General features: G+C 42.3%; 1 protein-coding gene and 1 long non-coding RNA gene across 3 annotated transcripts in view; one reads left to right on the top strand and one right to left on the bottom strand.

Moving 5' to 3' along the window:
- The window catches only part of LOC138772872 (uncharacterized), a 57,337-nt gene extending 50,178 nt beyond the window's left edge, over positions 1 to 7,159 (bottom strand). Inside the window, exon 1 of one of the 2 annotated variants that reach the window (XR_011359842.1) lies at positions 7,051 to 7,159. This is a non-coding gene — a long non-coding RNA (uncharacterized lncRNA). Of the gene's footprint in view, positions 1 to 7,046 lie in introns of both variants that reach the window. The other variant, XR_011359841.1, reaches the window with a different exon arrangement.
- A 178-nt stretch (positions 7,160 to 7,337) lies between these two features.
- DPM1 (dolichyl-phosphate mannosyltransferase subunit 1, catalytic) lies at positions 7,338 to 18,473 on the top strand. Its single transcript, XM_069953605.1, has 9 exons — positions 7,338 to 7,499; positions 10,409 to 10,508; positions 11,325 to 11,358; positions 11,543 to 11,619; positions 15,497 to 15,522; positions 15,650 to 15,745; positions 15,820 to 15,888; positions 17,667 to 17,781; positions 18,194 to 18,473. The coding sequence occupies exons 1-9, from the start codon at positions 7,369 to 7,371 to the stop codon at positions 18,296 to 18,298; spliced, it is 753 nt and encodes a 250-aa protein (XP_069809706.1). The 5' UTR covers positions 7,338 to 7,368; the 3' UTR covers positions 18,299 to 18,473.
- The last annotated feature ends 202 nt before the right edge of the window (positions 18,474 to 18,675 follow it).

Genomic DNA, 18,675 nt, shown 5'->3' on the forward strand with positions numbered 1-18,675 from the left:
CCGCATTCAGAAAGCCTTTCCCCAGGTCCCCCCCCCCCTCCTCTCTCTCATTCACTGCTCATTATCAGGAAATCTCGACTCTTTTACATCAGTCGAGCCCTGTGTAACCTATGGAGAGGGGAGGGGGGGAGAGGGAGATTAGTCGCCAGCAGAGAGCACAGAACAAAGGATTACACAGCAGGACCTGTGTGAAAGCCGGTATTAAGAGGTCAGAGAGGTCAGTGCTGACCTCAGAGGAGATAGCCTGGTGATGTAGCTGTAAATTAACTCTTTGTTGTCCTGTTTTGGTGCCTCATCTCCCTCCACCCCTCCCCTCTCCATAGACAATCACGAAGACAGGGGGGAGAGCTTCAAACTGCTTTTTCATGATGAAAAAAGCATTTTTCGGCTGATAAACCCAATTACAAAGTTTCTTAAAATCCCCTGTACTATTGATTTCTGAGAAAAAAATTAAACAACAGTGACACTTTAAGGGGTTAAGGTCACGAACTTCACAATCTGGCATGGGTCATCTGGTGACAGATGCCAGTGCCGTACGATAAGGATCATCTAGGGGTTAAACTCCTAATATTACAGAAAGATTGCTGAGGATGAAGGTAAGACAATTACCATCATCGCCTTGTGCATTATAGGGATACATCTAACCTGCTGATAGATTCCCTTTAAATGAGCGGTCCAGGAAGCAGAAGACAGCTCATGTTGCCTGATGCCCATTGCTTATTTTCACTTGCAAGTATATCTTCAAAATGAACGGGGGGGGGGGGGGGGGTCCATTGAATGGAGCAGTGGGTCACGAATCTTCGATGCAGCTTCATTTATTCTTGATGGAAGCAGCGGGGACATCTGAATTCTGTACTTTGCCATGTCCGGCAGGTCCCTTAAACAATTAATGGAGTGCACGACCCACCTCTCTATTCTAATGGAAAAGGTCAAGTCCTCTTTCTTGAGTTTTCAGGGGGGCCTTATGGTCGAACCCTCTGGGATGACATGGTTATCTCTAATCTCATTAAAAGGGGATAACTTTGCAAGTTGGGAAAACCTTTTTATGAAAAATGCAGTCATTATTTACTGCATTTCTGTATTATTCATGAAGCATCAAACAGATTGCCTCTATATTCAGAAGAACAGGTTCAGCTCTATCTTCCTTCTGAATTCATTCTAAATTAAAGCGACATCCCAAATGCTACAAGAGCAGCAAAATAGTAGGAATAGGGGTCAACCAGATAGGCGCCTTAAATTTTACAGCCATTTACATGCCAGTTAGGCATGTGTAACAGGACATACTAAAAAGAATGAACAATATTACCAAATGGGGAAAGATGAAAAATAAAGATTTAAAGGGGTATTCCAGGAAAATAATGTTCCCCCTATCCACAGGATAAGGAAAACGTAGGAGATCGTGGGGGATCTGACCTCTGTACTCCTGACAATCTCCATATCGGGTCCCCGGCTTCTGTTTATGAATAGAGACGCAGGTATGGCACGTGACCTACGGCTCTATTCATTCCTGTGGAGCGACGGAAAGAGCAGAATACGCTAGAATAGCGCTGTACTCGCTTTTTCTGTTGGCTCCATAGGTATGAATAGAGCCGCGGGAAATACCTGCTGCTCTATTCATATGCCGGGAGCCTGATACGGAGATTGTGGGGTGATATTGGGGTCAGACCCCCCGCAACCTCCTACACTACAGGTATATTGTGTTCATTCCAGGTGTATCTGGCACAGGTAAGTATTACACATCTGTTTCTATGGAATATACGCTCATTCCACTATACACTACAGGTATAGCCTCTTCATTCCACTATACACTACAGGTATAGCCTCTTCATTCCACTATACACTACAGGTATAGCCTCTTCATTCCACTATACACTACAGGTATAGCCTCTTCATTCCACTATACACTACAGGTATAGCCTCTTCATTCCACTATACACTACAGGTATAGCCTCTTCATTCCACTATACACTACAGGTATAGCCTCTTCATTCAACTATACACTACAGGTATAGCCTCTTCATTCCACTATACACTACAGGTATAGCCTCTTCAATCCACTATACACTACAGGTATAGCCTCTTCATTCCACTATACACTACAGGTATAGCCTCTTCATTCCACTATACACTACAGGTATAGACTCTTAATTCCACTGAACACTACAGGTATATCGTCTTCATTCCACTATACACTACAGGTATATTGTGTTCATTCCAGGTGTATCTGGCACAGGTAAGTATTACACATCTGTTTCTATGGAATTTACGCTCATTCCACTATACAATACAGTTATATACTGTTCATTCCAGGTGTATCTGGCACAGGTAAGTATTACACATCCGTTTCTATGGAATATACACTAGTTATATCCTGTTTATTTCAGGTCTATGACACTTATATTTTACATCTTTCCCATCGGTATTTATGTTCATTCTTTTTAGTATGTCCCAAATATAACTACCTTCCCGGGCACAACTGAATGGGAAATATACAGCTGTATGGGGGCCATAGATCTGTGTGTGTACTAAAGCCTAGGGCTCTGCCTCTACTCATCATCTACTGAGCCTAACACCATTCAGTGTCACGTGACTGAGACATATGTAAGTCTAAAGGGGCCGCAGAGGGCTAGGGATATGTTGCTGCCCATGGTGAGACTAACAATTGCTTCCATACAAAAATCTGTGTGTGAGCTTTTCTCTCTGTCTCCCCCTCCCTCATGAGACAGATGATGTAAACAAGTGCCTGGCAGGCTGTAACTGCAACATTGTAGTTTTTTTGTAATGCTGGGAGGGTTATTTTTAGGTTAAGTTGCTAATGACCTCACTGTGATTAACCCTCTCAGCATGACAGAGTCTTGTTTACATCAGCTGTATCAGAAGGGAGGGGGGAGGAGGGGGAGACAGAACAGCTTACACACCGATGTTAACATTCTGCATGTTAATGTGTTTTCCCTAAGTCCCATCAGCGGCACAATAACGGGGTTTATTGCCCCTGTGTACTGGGCAGGACAAAAAGGAATATTTAATAGTACAGCCAATCAAATGAAAAGGCTCCTCCCCTCCGGAGTATAAGGACAACCCTCACCCAGTGAACCATGAGTTTATTATAAAGACCAATTTTAACAGAACAAACAACAAAGATACATATATAGGGAAGGAAAGCTTGTGCCGCTGATGGGACTTAGGGAAAACACATTACCATGCAGAATGTTAACTTCCCTGACGTCCCACAGCGGCACAATAACGGGGATTTAGCACGTACAAATCCATTATGGGAGGGTCATTTGTACAGCATATTGTATGACAGAAGAGGAAAACACTGGAGCAGACAAAGAACTGATCCTGTAGTACTTAAAAGAAAGTTTTAGGAGAAGACCAAGACGCCGACAGACAAATTTGATCCAGCGGTATTAATGCCTTCTCGGCCCAAGAAGAATTCTGGAGGTTCCAGATTGTTTAGTGAGTAGCACATATTATTACACTCAGTGATCCATCTGGATATTGTAGGCTTAGAAGCCTTCTGCCCTTTATTCTTCCCCATAAATGAAATAAATACATTTTCAGATTTCCTGAACTCACTAGTGCGTTGTAGGTACATTCTTAAGCATCTTACTATGTCCAGCTTCTCCAAAGTCTGGTCCTCAGCGATGGCCTCTTGTGAAAGAATAGGAATAGAAATGAACTGATTTAGGTTAGAAAAAGAAGGTACCTTAGGAGCAAACATAGGTAAGTACCGTAAAAGTTCTCTATCTGCCAAGAAAGTGGTATAAGGCTCAGAAGAAGACAGAGCCTGAAGTTCTTCTATTCTTTTAATTGATGTTATGGCTAAAAAGTGGACCGTCTTCAAAGTTAGAAGCTTGAGAGGAATTTCTGCTATAGGCTCGAAAGGCTGGAGGGCCAAGACCTTCAGAACCAAAGATAGGTCCCAAGGACATACTGGTCTGGAAAGTCTAGGATGTAGACGAGAAACCTTTACCTCTGGAATCTGAAGGAGTTTCTACTGTAAAAATGCTGACATGGCGGCTAATTGAACCTTAAGAGTGCTGGGTGAGAGGCCTTTATCAAATCCATCTTGTTAAAATTCCAGAATGTCCGAAATAGAGGGATCAGTGTGGTCCTTCTGTCGGGAACAGCACAAAGTCTGGAACACTCTTCTGACTCTAGAATAAGACCTGTTGGTAGCATCACTTCTCGTATGAGACAGTGTATCCAACACGCTATTGGAAAAACCTCTAGTTCTCAATATGGCCCGTTCAATCTCCAAGCTGTTAGATGGAAAGAATCTAGATCCTGACACAAGTGAGTGCCCTGAGACAATAGGTTATGTATTGTCGGTAATTTCCAATAATGTCCCTTGCTCATGGATATGAGTTGGGCAAACCATGACCTCTTCGGCCAAAAGGGTATGAACGCAATTACTGAGGCTTGGTCCTGCCTGATCTTCTTCAGTACTCTGGGGATCATGGCAGTGGGCGGAAAGATATAAGCTAGGTTGAAGTTCCACCGTATTGACATCGCATCCGTGGCTTCCAGGCAGTCCGCCTGGTAGAGAGCAAAATCTTGGAACCTTCGTGTTTACCCATGTCGCCATTAGATCTATCTCTGGTTGCCCCCATCTTCTGGTAATCTGATTGAAGATGGACATGTTTAACAACCATTCCCCTGGAATGGTCATCTGCCCGCTCAAGTGATCGGCTAACACATTGTGAGTTTCCCTAATGTGTACAGCCATGATGCGAGGTATGTTCTTCTCCACCCAATCTAAGATCTTCCCTACTTCTGCTAGAAGAGGTTTCGATCGGGTGCCTCCCTGCTTGTTTATGTAAAAGACAGACGCCATGTTGTCCGTCTTTATCTTCACCGCTAACCCCTGAAGTTGTGGTGAGAAATGTAGCAGGGCTTTGTGAATAGCCTTTAGTTCCTTTTCGTTGGAAGAGAAGGTTCTTTCTAAGGATGACCATGTTCCTTGGATGGTTAAGTCTCTGAAATGTGCTCCCCAGCCTGAGCCTGAGGCGTCTGTTGTTAGAACTTCCCAAATAGGTTCTTCTATGCTGTAACCGTCCTTTACCTGGGACCACCATTGAAGAGCTTGACTTTAGGGATAGGCTGATAGGCTGGGTGCAGTTCGACACCTCATCCATGTTTTTTTTTTTTGCTGGGCATGTGTGTGTGCACACATGGATGAGGTGTCGAACTGCACCCATCCATGTGTGTGTATATATATATATATGTATGTGTGTGTACGTTTTAATGCATATATATATGTATATATTCCCTGGTCGACATATGTAGGTAATTACCCCTTAAGCAATTGTACCCCTATTGATAGAAGTGGAGTGATGTGCTATAATATAATGTAAATCGATTGCCATTCACACCATAAGCGTATTTTCACTTTTAAATTACTAATGAACTATATGTTATTCTATATAACGTCTACTGTACCCGGAGATAACTCCGGGGCCAGTGGAATGCATATTGGAACGCAGGTCACTTCCGGCTTCTAAGGCCGGAGAGACCTGCGGTACATCATGGGGTATTGCGTCACTCTTGGTCACGTAACGTTCGTCACTTCCGGTTTGGCGCGGTACACGGATGTACAGCGTCTGGGAATGTAAGTTTTTGCATCCTACATATACTGTGCATTTTAATGTATTTGTCTGGCTTGATAAAGGTGGCACATAGCCCACCGAAACGCGTTGCCCTGAATTTGAGCCCTGAATCTGTCTTAATAAATGGGAATATTGGATTTGGATAGCTAAACCATCTATTTGATCATAATATATAAGCATCCTGGAGGGGGTCTGGCTAGGACGATTGGCCTTTACCCCATGGTGAAGTGAGTTGTTATACACTAACTGGTGATTGCATGACATTATCTTCCAATAGTTTCTATCCCTGAGCGCTGCAATTTTTTGTTATTTTCTTTATCTATCAATTTACCGGTCCGGATGTCTCCCACCGGGTTCTCCTGAGCGCCCTCTGAGCGGATGTTCCTTGTGAACAGGGATTGGTGCTATATACTTTATTTCTGCTACCTTGGATTTTGGTGTAGTGGGGGAGGGGACTAAGTCCCATACCCACATACACCGGGTGAGTCCAATCTTTATTTACTGTTTTTTATTTGGATGAGCACTGTCCCACATCCTTGATTTTAAAATATTTTTAGACAGTTTGGATATCACTGTCTACCTTAGGAGGAGACACCCAGGACTTGGACTGCTCCTCGTTTAAGGGAAACAAAGACCAGAACCTTTTACTTATGGGAGGAGCTTTATCTAGCTTCTCCCACTCATTAATAAGATCAGAAAGAAACATATCAATATTAAATAAGTTTGGCCAAAAGCATTTTTTTGATATGTTATTTCTTATGGAAAGTTAGACAAAGTCTTAATGTACATTAATTATGGGAAATGCTCATATACTGCTATTTTCCTTAATTTAGTAGATCAGCGAGACTTCAATTTCTCTAAAAAAAAAAGTGACGTCATGAACTGGGGTGTAATTCCCACAGAGTGGCCAGCAGGGGGCGCAGTATATAGAGAAGCCTATGGACTTTATTGAAGTCTATGGGAGATGTAATGTGATGTAATCTACACTTTATTGATAGACTATATTTATGGGATAATTTGGGGAGCAAGGGCATTGCTCCCCAAATGGAAGACACCGAGCAGGGAGGGGGGAGGTATCTACCCTCCCTGCTCGGAGCAGTGGAATAGAAAGACACTACTACTACTCCCATCATCTGCTCAGCTGAGAACTGGGGGAAGGAGACAGAATAGATAACAAATATGGAGGGAATTGTTAGTCTCACCATGGGCAGCAACATATGAAACTCATGTATGAGTGGAGTACCCCTTCAATCTACATAAGGTTCACTGGTTTTGAACGCTTCCATATATATATCCCGTGTGGCAGACATACAGAAGCTATAGAAGTTACATTACAGATGGGAAGGTTCCATGATATTCACCCCACACAGTAGTAACTGAATCCCTCTTAGTTACCCGCCGTTACACGCTCATATTTGCAGCCTATGCTACTACCTGCCTGCTCGGCTCCAGCAGTAACCCTGCCATAATAAGCAGAACACAGAGCGCCTGTCACCGCCCCACACCGACGTGACCCCACTCCCGTCCACTCTCCTCACCACCGTGAGGAGATCTGAGGCGGCGCAGTCTACTCAGACGACTGAACCCTGCTAGCCACGCCCACCGCGACTACAACCAATCACTGAACAGCTCCGGAACTATGCTTATCTACATGTCAGCTCTGATTGGCTACTGTACTCTGAGGTGAGCAATCTGATTGGCTACTTGATTCGCAGCTGAGCCTGAGAGCCCTGTCACATCCTGTTTCCCGGCCGCCATGTCTGAACGGGGTAAAAGCCGGAAAGATGACGGGAGCCGCGACAAATATTCGGTGCTGCTGCCCACCTATAACGAGAGGGAGAATCTACCGCTCATTGTCTGGCTGCTGGTCAAATACTTCGGGGAGAGGTACGGCCCGTCTCGGTGTCCCTGCTGACAGGAGAGGAGGAATGACTATTCATTGTATACCGCACAGAAGTTACCTCAGGAAGGTTGAGTTTGCGCCTCTCAAACAGTTTTGTGCCTCTCAAACAGTTTTGTCCCTCCCGAGTCCCCGTAGAGCCGCGCATTAGGGACGCAAAGCATGCTGGGAGTTGTAGGCAGCGGCGGCAGGGAGCCCAGGATCTGGTCACACAGCTTCTCCCTATGTAGAGCTGCCATAGCCTGACACTGATAGGATGTGTATGGGGTGATGGACAGGCTGTCACAGCTATAACCATCAGCTCATCACACCCCATATATTAAAGGGGTCCTCCAGTGCTACAAAAACATGGCCACTTTCTTTCAGAGACAACACGACTCTTGTCTCCAGTTCAGCTGCGGTTTGCAATTAAGCTCCATTCAGTTCAATGGAACTGAGCAGCAAAACCCCGCCCAAGCTGGAGACAAGAGTGGGGCTGTCTCTGGAAGAAAGTGGCCATGTTTTTGTAGCGCTGGAGACCCCCTTTAAAATATATTCCCCATAGAGAAGACAGGAGCCGCCCCCGGGGAGCAGGCAGTATGTGTATGTATATGGTGTGTATATAGTATGTATATGGTGTGTATATAGTATGTATATGGTGTGTATATAGTATGTATATGGTGTGTATATAGTATGTATATAGTATGTATATGGTGTGTATATAGTATGTATATGGTGTGTGTATATAGTATGTATATGGTATGTATATAGTATGTATATAGTATGTATATGGTAAGTATATAGTATGTATATGTTATGTATATAGTATGGGTATGGTATGTATATGGTATGTATATGGTGTGTATATAGTATGTATATGGTGTGTATATAGTATGTATATGGTGTGTATATGGTGTGTGTATATGGTATGTATATAGTGTGTATATGGTATGTATATGGTGTGTGTGTATATAGTATGTATATGGTGTGTGTATATAGTATGTATATGGTGTGTGTGTATATAGTATGTATATGGTGTGTGTGTATATAGTATGTATATGGTGTGTGTGTATATAGTATGTATATGGTGTGTATATAGTATGTATATGGTGTGTATATAGTATGTATATGGTGTGTATATAGTATGTATATGGTGTGTATATAGTATGTATATGGTGTGTATATAGTATGTATATGATGTGTATATAGTATGTATATGGTGTGTATATGGTGTGTATATAGTATGTATATGGTGTGTGTATATAGTATGTATATGGTATGTATATAGTATGTATGTGGTATGTATATGGTAAGTATGTAGTATGTATATGTTATGTATATAGTATGGGTATGGTATGTATATGGTATGTATATGGTATGTATATGGTGTGTATATAGTATGTATATGGTGTGTATATAGTATGTATATGGTGTGTATATAGTATGTATATGGTGTGTATATAGTATGTATATGGTGTGTATATGGTATGTATATAGTGTGTATATGGTATGTATATGGTGTGTGTGTATATAGTATGTATATGGTGTGTGTGTATATAGTATGTATATGGTGTGTGTGTATATAGTATGTATATGGTGTGTGTGTATATAGTATGTATATGGTGTGTATATGGTATGTATATAGTATGTATATGGTATGTATATGGTGTGTATATAGTATGTATATGGTGTGTATATAGTATGTATATGGTATGTATATAGTATGTATATGGTATGTATATAGTATGTATATGGTGTGTGTATATAGTGTGTATATAGTGTGTGTATATAGTGTGTATATGGTGTGTATATAGTGTGTATATGGTGTGTGTGTATATAGTATGTATATGGTGTGTGTATATGGTGTGTGTATATGGTGTGTGTATAGTGTGTATATGGTGTGTATATAGTATATATAGTGTATATGGTATGTATGGTGTGTGTATAGTATGTACATGGTATGTATGGTGTGTGTATATGATATATATAGACCAGTGATGGCTAACCTTGACACTCCAGCTGTGGCAAAACTACAATTCCCATCATGCCTGAACAACCAAAGATATGGATTTGGCTACCCAAGTATGATGGGAATTGTAGTCTTTAAACAGCTGGTGTGGTACGTATGGTGGGTATATTGTAAGTATGGTGTGTGTGTGTATATAGTACGTATGGTGTGTATAATATGGTACGTGTGGTGTGTGTGTATATAGTATGTATATATGGTATGTATGGTGTGTATAAGGTATGTTGCGTGTGTGTGTATGTATATATATATATATATATATATATATATATATATATATATATATATATATATATATATATTATGGTACGTATGGTGTTTATATAGTACGTATGGTGCGTTTACGGCACGTATATGGTGTATATATATATATATAATATATATATATGGAGTACCTGGTGTTTATAGAGTATGTATGGTGTGTATACGGTATGTATGTTGGATATATGGTACGTATGGTGTGTATATGGTATGTACGGTGTGTGTATATATGCTATGCATGGTGTTTATATAGTATGTACGGTGCGTTTACGGTACGTATAATGTGTATATGGTATGTACGATGTGTACATGGTGTTTATATAGTATGTATGGTGTGTATATGGTACGTACAGTGTGTGCATATGGTATGTATGGTGTTTATATAGTATGTTTGTTGCATTTACAGTACGTATAGTGTGTATATGGTATGTATGGTGTAGATATATATATGGTGTACATGGTGTTTATATAGTATGTATAGTGTGTATATGGTATGTATGTTGGATATATGGTACGTATGGTGTGTAAATGGTGTGTATATGGTTTATACAGTATATATGATAAGTCTGGAAAGTTGTGCAGGGTTTTAGTCGGGTTAAGAGTCACCATTCGGATATTGTCTCTCCTCAGTGGGCATAATTATGAGATCATCGTGATTGATGACGGAAGCCCAGATGGGACATTGGAAGTGGCTCAGCAGCTGCAGAAAATCTACGGCCCAGACAAGATCGTAAGTAGATTAATGGGGGAGACTAGCTGAGAACATAGACAGGAGTGGGCCGGGCATGGCCTCAGGGGTGGGGTGAGTGAGTCATTGCAGCATAGGGTAGATGTAATGTGCGCCATTCAGAAATTATGAAGATGGAAAAAAAGGCGTGATCAGGTTCAGAAATAGATCCCATTTAAGGCGATTGTAAAGTGCTGCAAAAAAAAAAAAAAAAAACCTCAGTCTGACTTAAATATACTGTACAAATATATCTAGTAGTCACCTGCCTGATCCCCCCAATTGGTTTCTGACAGCGTCCAATCCCTGCTGTTCAGCGGTGACATCGTGGCACACACAGGAAGTGCCTGCTCAGCCAATCATTTGAGGAGGCGGGTCACCGCTACTTGTGATTGGCTGATCAGCTATTTCCTGTCAGGACATCACCAGAAAGCCATGATCTCTGGGGATTAGTGCTGGACTAATATATATATATATATATATATATATATATATATATATATATATATATATATATATATATATATATATATATATAAATAATAATAATAATAATAATAATAATAATAATAATAATAATAATAATAATAATAATATTATATATATATTATTATTATATATAATATTATTATTATTATATATATATATTATTATATATATATATATATATATAATTATTATTATTATTATTATTATTATTATATATATATATATAATAGAGAGAGAACAGAGAGAGAGAGAGAACAGAGAGAGAGAGAAAACAATCTTCTTAATCCTTATTTATGGAGCCGGTGATATTTATATGTGTTTCCTTTATTGCAGCTGCTCAGGCCCAGAGAGAAGAAGCTGGGATTAGGTGAGGATACATGGTGACTGCTACTTCTCTATAGGGCTCTATGTGTGATATTTATTATACTGCCCCATCCACGCTGCAGCTGTTTCCAGATGTCCAGAGGCATTTCTCCCTTTAAAGTAATACGGTATGACCCAGAGAAGTTTGTGCATCCCTGCTATACAGTCTGCCTGTTTTCTATGTCTAGGTACGGCGTACATTCATGGCATGAAGCACGCTACAGGAAACTTCATCATCATCATGGATGCCGACCTCTCGCATCATGTAAGTGTTACTCTCCGTGTACTAGTCAGTGACTAAGCCTATACCACCATGAAGGTCATTGCTCAGATGTATCTGCGTCTGTAAGTTTGGAAATGACCAACAGGTGAACGGGTCATTGTGATCATCTTGACCTTCTAAATCAGCAATGGGGAACCTTCGGCCTTCCAGCTGTTACTAAACTACAACTCCTATCATGCCTGGAGATCTAAAGGAAAGTGACAGTGATTTGTAATGTACTTCTATTAAAAAATCTCCAGTCTTGCAGTACTTATCAGCTGCTGTATGTGCTGCAGGAAGTGGTGTATTCTCTCCAGTCTGACACAGTGCTCTCTGCTGCCACCTCTGTCCATGTCAGGAACTGTCCAGAGCAGCAGCAAATCCCCATAGAAAACCTCTCCTGCTCTGGACAGTTCCTGACATGGACAGAGGTGGCAGTGGAGAGCACTGTGTCAGACTGGAGAGCACACACAACTTCCTGCAGGACATACAGCAGCTGATAAGTACTGGAACACTGGAGATTTTTTTAATAAATAAAAAACATCCCAACAATGTGGTGGTAATGATACATGAAAAAAACGTACAGTCAGCCACACATGGAAGCAACTCACTGCAGCAACTGGAGTCCAGAAGAGTCCAGTCCTGCCATCTCGGCATAGTTATGGAGGATGCACATGTTATAGGTCAGACAGGTTCATTACAGGGCTGCAGGAATCTCTGGATAATCACCACCAACACACAACCTACTCCCTGATATATATTTCTACTATAATATATATATATATATATATATATATATATATATTAGTGTGTATGTATGTATATATATATATATATATATTAGTGTGTATGTATGTACACAGTCACAAACCAAGGAAAAACACCAGACATAAAACAGAGGAAAGCACATTGGGGGAGGGACGACCCATAGACCTAATCCCACGGATCCCAAATCTTACAGAATTCTCTTCTCTATTGCCCCTTAAGGCTGAGAGGTATTCCATCCTCCTCACATTACTATAGGGAGGGGCAATGAGCTCTGCCGCACAGCCGCTATGGCACACTTAGCCGCTGTGAGTATATATGTGTGTGTGTGTGTGTGTGTGTATATATATATATATATATATATATATATATATATATATATATATATATATACACACTCACCGGCCACTTTATTAGATACACCCTGCTAGTAATGGGTTGGACCCCCTTTTGCCTTCAGAACTGCCTCAATTCTTGGTGGCATAGATACAACAAGGTGCTGGAAGCTTCCTCAGAGATTTTGGTCCATAGTGACATGATGACATCACACAGTTGCCGCAGATTTGTCGGCTGCACATCCATGATGCCAATCTCCCGTTCCACCACATCCCAAAGATGCTCTATTGGATTGAGATCTGGTGACTGTGGAGGCCATTGGAGTACAGTGAACTCATTGTCATGTTCAAGCAGAAATCGAGACTCATCAGACCAGGCAACGTTCTTCCAATCTTCTACTGTCCAATTTCGATGAGCTTGTGCAAATTGTAGCCTCAGTTTCCTGTTCTTAGCTGAGCGGAGTGGCACCCGGTGTGGTCTTCTGCTGCTGTAGCCCATCTGCCTCAGAGTTGGCCGTACTGTGCGCTCAGAGATGCTCTTCTGCCTACCTTGGTTGTAACGGTTGGCTATTTGAGTCACTGTTGCCTTTCTATCAGCTCGAACCAGTCTGCCCATTCTCCTCTGACCTCTGGCATCAACAAGGCATTTCCGCCCACAGAACTGGATGTTTTTTCTTTTTCGGACCATTCTCTGTAAACCCTAGAGATGGTTGTGCGTGAAAATCCCAGTAGATCAGCAGTTTCTGAAATACTCAGACCAGCCCTTCTGGCACCAACAACCATGCCACGTTCAAAGGCACCAAATCACCTTTCTTCCCCATACTGATGCTCGGTTTGAACTGCAGGAGATTGTCTTGACCATATCTACATGCCTAAATGCACTGAGTTGCCGCCATGTGATTGGCTGATTAGAAATTAAGTGGTAACGTGCAGTTGGACAGGTGTACCTAATAAAGTGGCCGGTGAGTGTATATGGTCTAGCTGCTGGTTTACGTATGTTTTTTGAAGGAAGATTAAGCATGCATGTACATACAATTATTTTTAATATAACTTATTAATAAGTGTCATATGACTTTTCCTGTTTCTGTGGGTGTGAGGGATGATCAGTTCTCTGTGTGTGTGTTTGTGTGTGTATATATATATATATATATACACACACACACACTACCGTTCAAAAGTTTCGGGTCACCCAAACAATTTTGTGTTTTCCATGAAAAGTCACACTTCTTCACCACCAGACGTTGTGAAATGAATAGAAAATAGAGACAAGACATTGACAAGGTTAGAAATAATGATTTGTATGTGAAATAACATTGTTCTTCCATCACACTTTGCTTCCGTCCCAGAATCCTCATTTTGCACCAATTCCAGCATTGCACACCTTTGGCATTCTAGCTATTAATCTGTTGGGGTAAGCTGGAGAAATTGCCCCCCACGCTTCTAGAAGCAGCTCCCACAAGTTGGATTGGTTGGATGGGCACTTCTGGCGTACCATACGGTCCAGCTGCTCCCACAACAGCTCAATGGGGTGGTGATCTGGTGACTGCGCTGGCCACTCCATTACCTATGATAGAATACCAGCTGCCGCTTCTGCTGGAAATAGTTCTTGCACAATTTGGAGGTGTGTTTAGGGTCATTGTCCTGTTGTAGGATGAAATTGGCTCCAACCAAGCGCTGTCCACTGGGTATGGCATGGCGGTGCAGAGTGATAGCCTTCCTTATTCACAATCCCTTTTACCCTGTACAAATCTCCCACCTTACCAGCACCAAAGCAACCCCAGACCATCACATGACCTCCACCATGCTTAACAGATGGCGTCAGGCATTCTTCCAGCATCTTTTCATTTCTTCTGCGTCTCACAAACTTTCTTCTTTGTCATCCAAACACCTCAAACTTGGATTCATCCGTCCACAACACTTTCACTGTAGATGGTGACACTGGTGTTTTGCGGGTACTATGTAATGAAGATGCCAGTTGGGGACCTGTGAGGCGTCTGTTTCTCAAACTAGAGACTGTAATGTGCTTATCTTCTTGCTTAGTTGTGCAACGCGGCCTCCCACTTCTTTTTCTACTCTGGTTAGAGCCTGTTTGTGCTGTCCTCTGAAGGGAGTAGTACACACAGTTGTAGGAAATCTTCAATTTCTTAGCAGTTTCTCGCATGGAATAGCCTTCATTTCTAAGAACAAGAATAGACTGTCGAGTTTCAGATGAAAGTTCTCTTTTTCTGGCCATTTTGAGCGTTTAATTGACCCCACAAATGTGATGCTCCAGAAACACAATCTGCTCAAAGGAAGGTCAGTTTTGTAGCTTCTGTAACGAGCTAGACTGTTTCCAGATGTGTGAACATGATTGCACAAGGGTTTTCTAATCAATTAGCCTTCTGAGCCAATGAGCAAACACATTGTACCATTAGAAGACTGGAGTGATAGTTGCTGGAAATGGGCCTCTATACACCTATGTAGATATTGCACCAAAAACCAGACATTTGCAGCTAGAATAGTCATTTACCACATTAGCAATGTATAGAGTGTATTTGTTTAAAGTTAGGACTAGTTTAAAGTTATCTTCATTGAAAAGTACAGTGCTTCTCCTTTAAAACTAAGGACATTTCAATGTGACCCCAAACTTTTGACCGGTAGTGTGTATGTATATGTGTATATATGTATGTATATGTGTGTGTGTGTGTATGTGTATATGTGTATGTGTGTGTATATATATATATATTGAATTGGATGTTTTTAAGATTAATCATATGTTTCTTTTCTTTTTTTTTCTTCAGCCTAAATTCATCCCAGAGTTTATAAGGTGAGAGTTTTTATGGGCTGCAGCGCAGAGTATTTCAGGAGAGGAATGTGTTGGTCCTGCAGTGACAACTCGGTAACGTACACGTGTATATGAGCGGCAGATAATTGCCTTCACTGTATTTTTGCAGTAAACAGAAGGAAGGTAACTATGACGTTGTGTCCGGGACGCGATACGCTGGGAATGGAGGCGTTTATGGCTGGGACCTGAAGAGGAAGCTGATCAGGTCTGACGAGATCTCTTTATACTCTGTGTTTTATACAGTGATTATTATTGATCTTCTTCCTTTTACTCTGACAGCCGTGGAGCGAACTTTCTGTCCCAGGTGTTGCTGCGCCCCGGAGCCTCCGACCTGACTGGGAGTTTCAGGTTGGTGTTTCCTATTATCAGCAATGTATCTGTGTGAAAATAAGTGTGTTTTATAAGACACCATTGTAGCTATCGGGAGGTTAGAAGCCTCTCACCTGCTTATATGTGACTGTATAGCAGGGATCGGGAACCTACAGCCCTCCAGCTGTTGCAAAACTATAATTCCCATCATGCCTGGAGAGCTAAAGCTTCAGCCTCAGCTGTCCAGGCATGATGGGAATTGTAGTTTTGCAACAGCTGGAGGGCCAGAGTTTGACACCCCTGATATAGGGCATAGGGGACTGAGGATGAAGGTAAGGTTATTTTCGGGATATTAGCAGTTTATTTTATATGCTTATCTGGGGTTTCAGTGCCCTGGGGGCGGGACTACCCCCCTCAGTGCACCAATTTGGCCCATCTCATGATTACTGGTTAGGAAGGGGCAAAAAATAGATTCAAGGATAAAGGTAAGAAGCTCTACCTTCATCCTCAGCACCCCATGCCCTATAGGGACACATCAGCAGGTTAGAAGAATCTAACCTGCTAATACTTTCCCTTTAACTGGGGGTCCTAAAGAGCATCACATGGCCCCCACAAAGTTATTAATGTATGGAAATGGCTTGGCAGCCCATGTATCTGCCTCTAAACCGCTACCAGATAGATGTCTTACAGACCTAATCATTTTTGTCAGTGATCAGAACATCATTAGTTTTGACAACTTGCCAAACAGTCTCTGGTTCAGGAACGTAGGTACGGCCTATGGCTGCATCCAACTCCTCCAGATGCTGGGAGTCAAATGCCAATCATTTTGGTTTGAAGAACATAGACGAGCCAAATCAGATCAGCAAGTTCACTTAAAGGAGAAGCCCGGCAAAATTTTTATTAAAGTATTGTATTGCCCTCCAAAAGTTATACAAATCACCAATATACACTTATTACTGGAAATGCACATAAAGTACTTTTTTCCCTGCACTTACTACTGCAACAAGGCCTCACTTCCTGGATAAATATGGTGATGTCACTTCCTGGATAAATATGGTGATGTCACTTCCTGGATAACATGTCACGACCCGACTCCCTGAGCTGTGGCTGTTGGAGAGGAGGATGGCAGAGGGACACTGAGGGACACAGGGCACTGGAGGGACACTGAGCATCCCCCTGCCATCATCCTCTCAGCAGCCACAGCCCGCACAGCTCTGGGAGTTGGGTCATGACATCACCATGTTATCCAGGGAGTGACATCACCATGTTATCCAGGGAGTGACATCACCATGTTATCCAGGGAGTGACATCACCATGTTATCCAGGGAGTGACATCACCATGTTATCCAGGGAGTGACATCACCATGTTATCCAGGGAGTGACATCACCATGTTATCCAGGGAGTGACGCCTTGATGCAGTAGTAAGTGCAGGGAAAAAAGTACTTTATGTGCATTTCCTGTAATAAGTGTATATTGGTGATTTGTATAACTTTTGGAGGGCAATAAAATACTTCAATAAAATTTTTCGTGGGACTTGCTGGATGCAATTGTAGCAAACTCCCAGCAGTGACAAGTACTGGTTCTCTGTGGAGGGTTCAGCCTGTTTCTATTCATAAAGTGCTGAGAATTTGTCAGATATTTCCAGCATTGCTCCCATTGGTCTCACCCGTTATACACAGGCTCTGGGGATTTTCCTAGATTATTTCTGCTTCTTTTTCTCACCCACCTGCAGCCCATCCACTTGTGTGCAGTTTTTCATCTCCACATCTATAGTTCATCTATCTTCTCTATATGCTGTGTGTGCTCTTTTCTTTAGGCTTTATAAGAAAGAGGTTCTGCAGCAGCTGGTGGATCACTGTGTCTCCAAGGGTTACGTATTCCAGATGGAGATGATTGTGCGAGCTCGGCAATTTAAGTACACAATCGGCGAGGTGAGGTCACAATGTGGAGACGGCGAGGGTGATGGGTGCAGGTGACCGGTCATGGTGATGGGTGCGGGTGACCGGTCATGGTGATGGGTGCGGGTGACTGGTCATGGTGATGGGTGCGGGTGACTGGTCATGGTGATGGGTGCGGGTGACTGGTCATGGTGATGGGTGCGGGTGACTGGTCATGGTGATGGGTGCGGGTGACTGGTCATGGTGATGGGTGCGGGTGACTGGTCATGGTGATGGGTGCGGGTGACTGGTCATGGTGATGGGTGCGGGTGACTGGTCATGGTGATGGGTGCGGGTGACTGGTCATGGTGATGGGTGCGGGTGACTGGTCATGGTGATATTTTGCATTGAATCTTGCTGATGGTTTCCCCATAATACTGATTGATTCCTCCTTATTTTTCCCCAGGTTCCGATCTCATTTGTGGATCGCGTCTATGGAGAATCCAAGCTCGGGGGCAATGAAATTGTCTCCTTCTTAAAGGGGCTCTTAACCTTATTTGCCACCACATGAGTCTGACAGAAGACTGCGTCCACCACCTTCAGCGGAGATCATGTTTTCTCTTTTGTTCTTTGTTCTTTGTATGAAAAACTTGTAAATGATAAATGGAAGTTATACCCTGGAAGGGGACAGAGTGCGACCATGTAGAGGCGGATGGGGAATAAATGGTATATTTTGTACATTTGAAGTTTGTGCAATCCAGCTAGAAACAACAACCGTATTTATATAAAGTAATAGATTGTGGGTGGGATCTGCTGCAGGCCGGACAAGGGGAATAAGCAGAGAAAAGTGCAACCCAAGCATGCTTGTGGTCGTCCGAACCTGAACGTGCAGCGTTACCAGTGGCTGAAGAAGTTTGATGCAGCCCTTAGAAGTTATAGTCTGTATCC

This window comes from Dendropsophus ebraccatus, chromosome 14, assembly GCF_027789765.1.
Source record: "Dendropsophus ebraccatus isolate aDenEbr1 chromosome 14, aDenEbr1.pat, whole genome shotgun sequence".
Lineage (NCBI taxonomy): Eukaryota > Metazoa > Chordata > Amphibia > Anura > Hylidae > Dendropsophus > Dendropsophus ebraccatus.

Coding starts and splice junctions, on each gene's coding strand:
- DPM1 (XM_069953605.1), top strand. CDS start 7,369: ATGTCTGAACGGGGTAAAAGCCGGAAAGATGACGGGAGCCGCGACAAA. Junction 11,359..11,542: donor AGAGAAGAAGCTGGGATTAG/GTGAGGATACAT, acceptor TTCTATGTCTAG/GTACGGCGTACATTCATGGC. Junction 15,523..15,649: donor TTCATCCCAGAGTTTATAAG/GTGAGAGTTTTT, acceptor GTATTTTTGCAG/TAAACAGAAGGAAGGTAACT.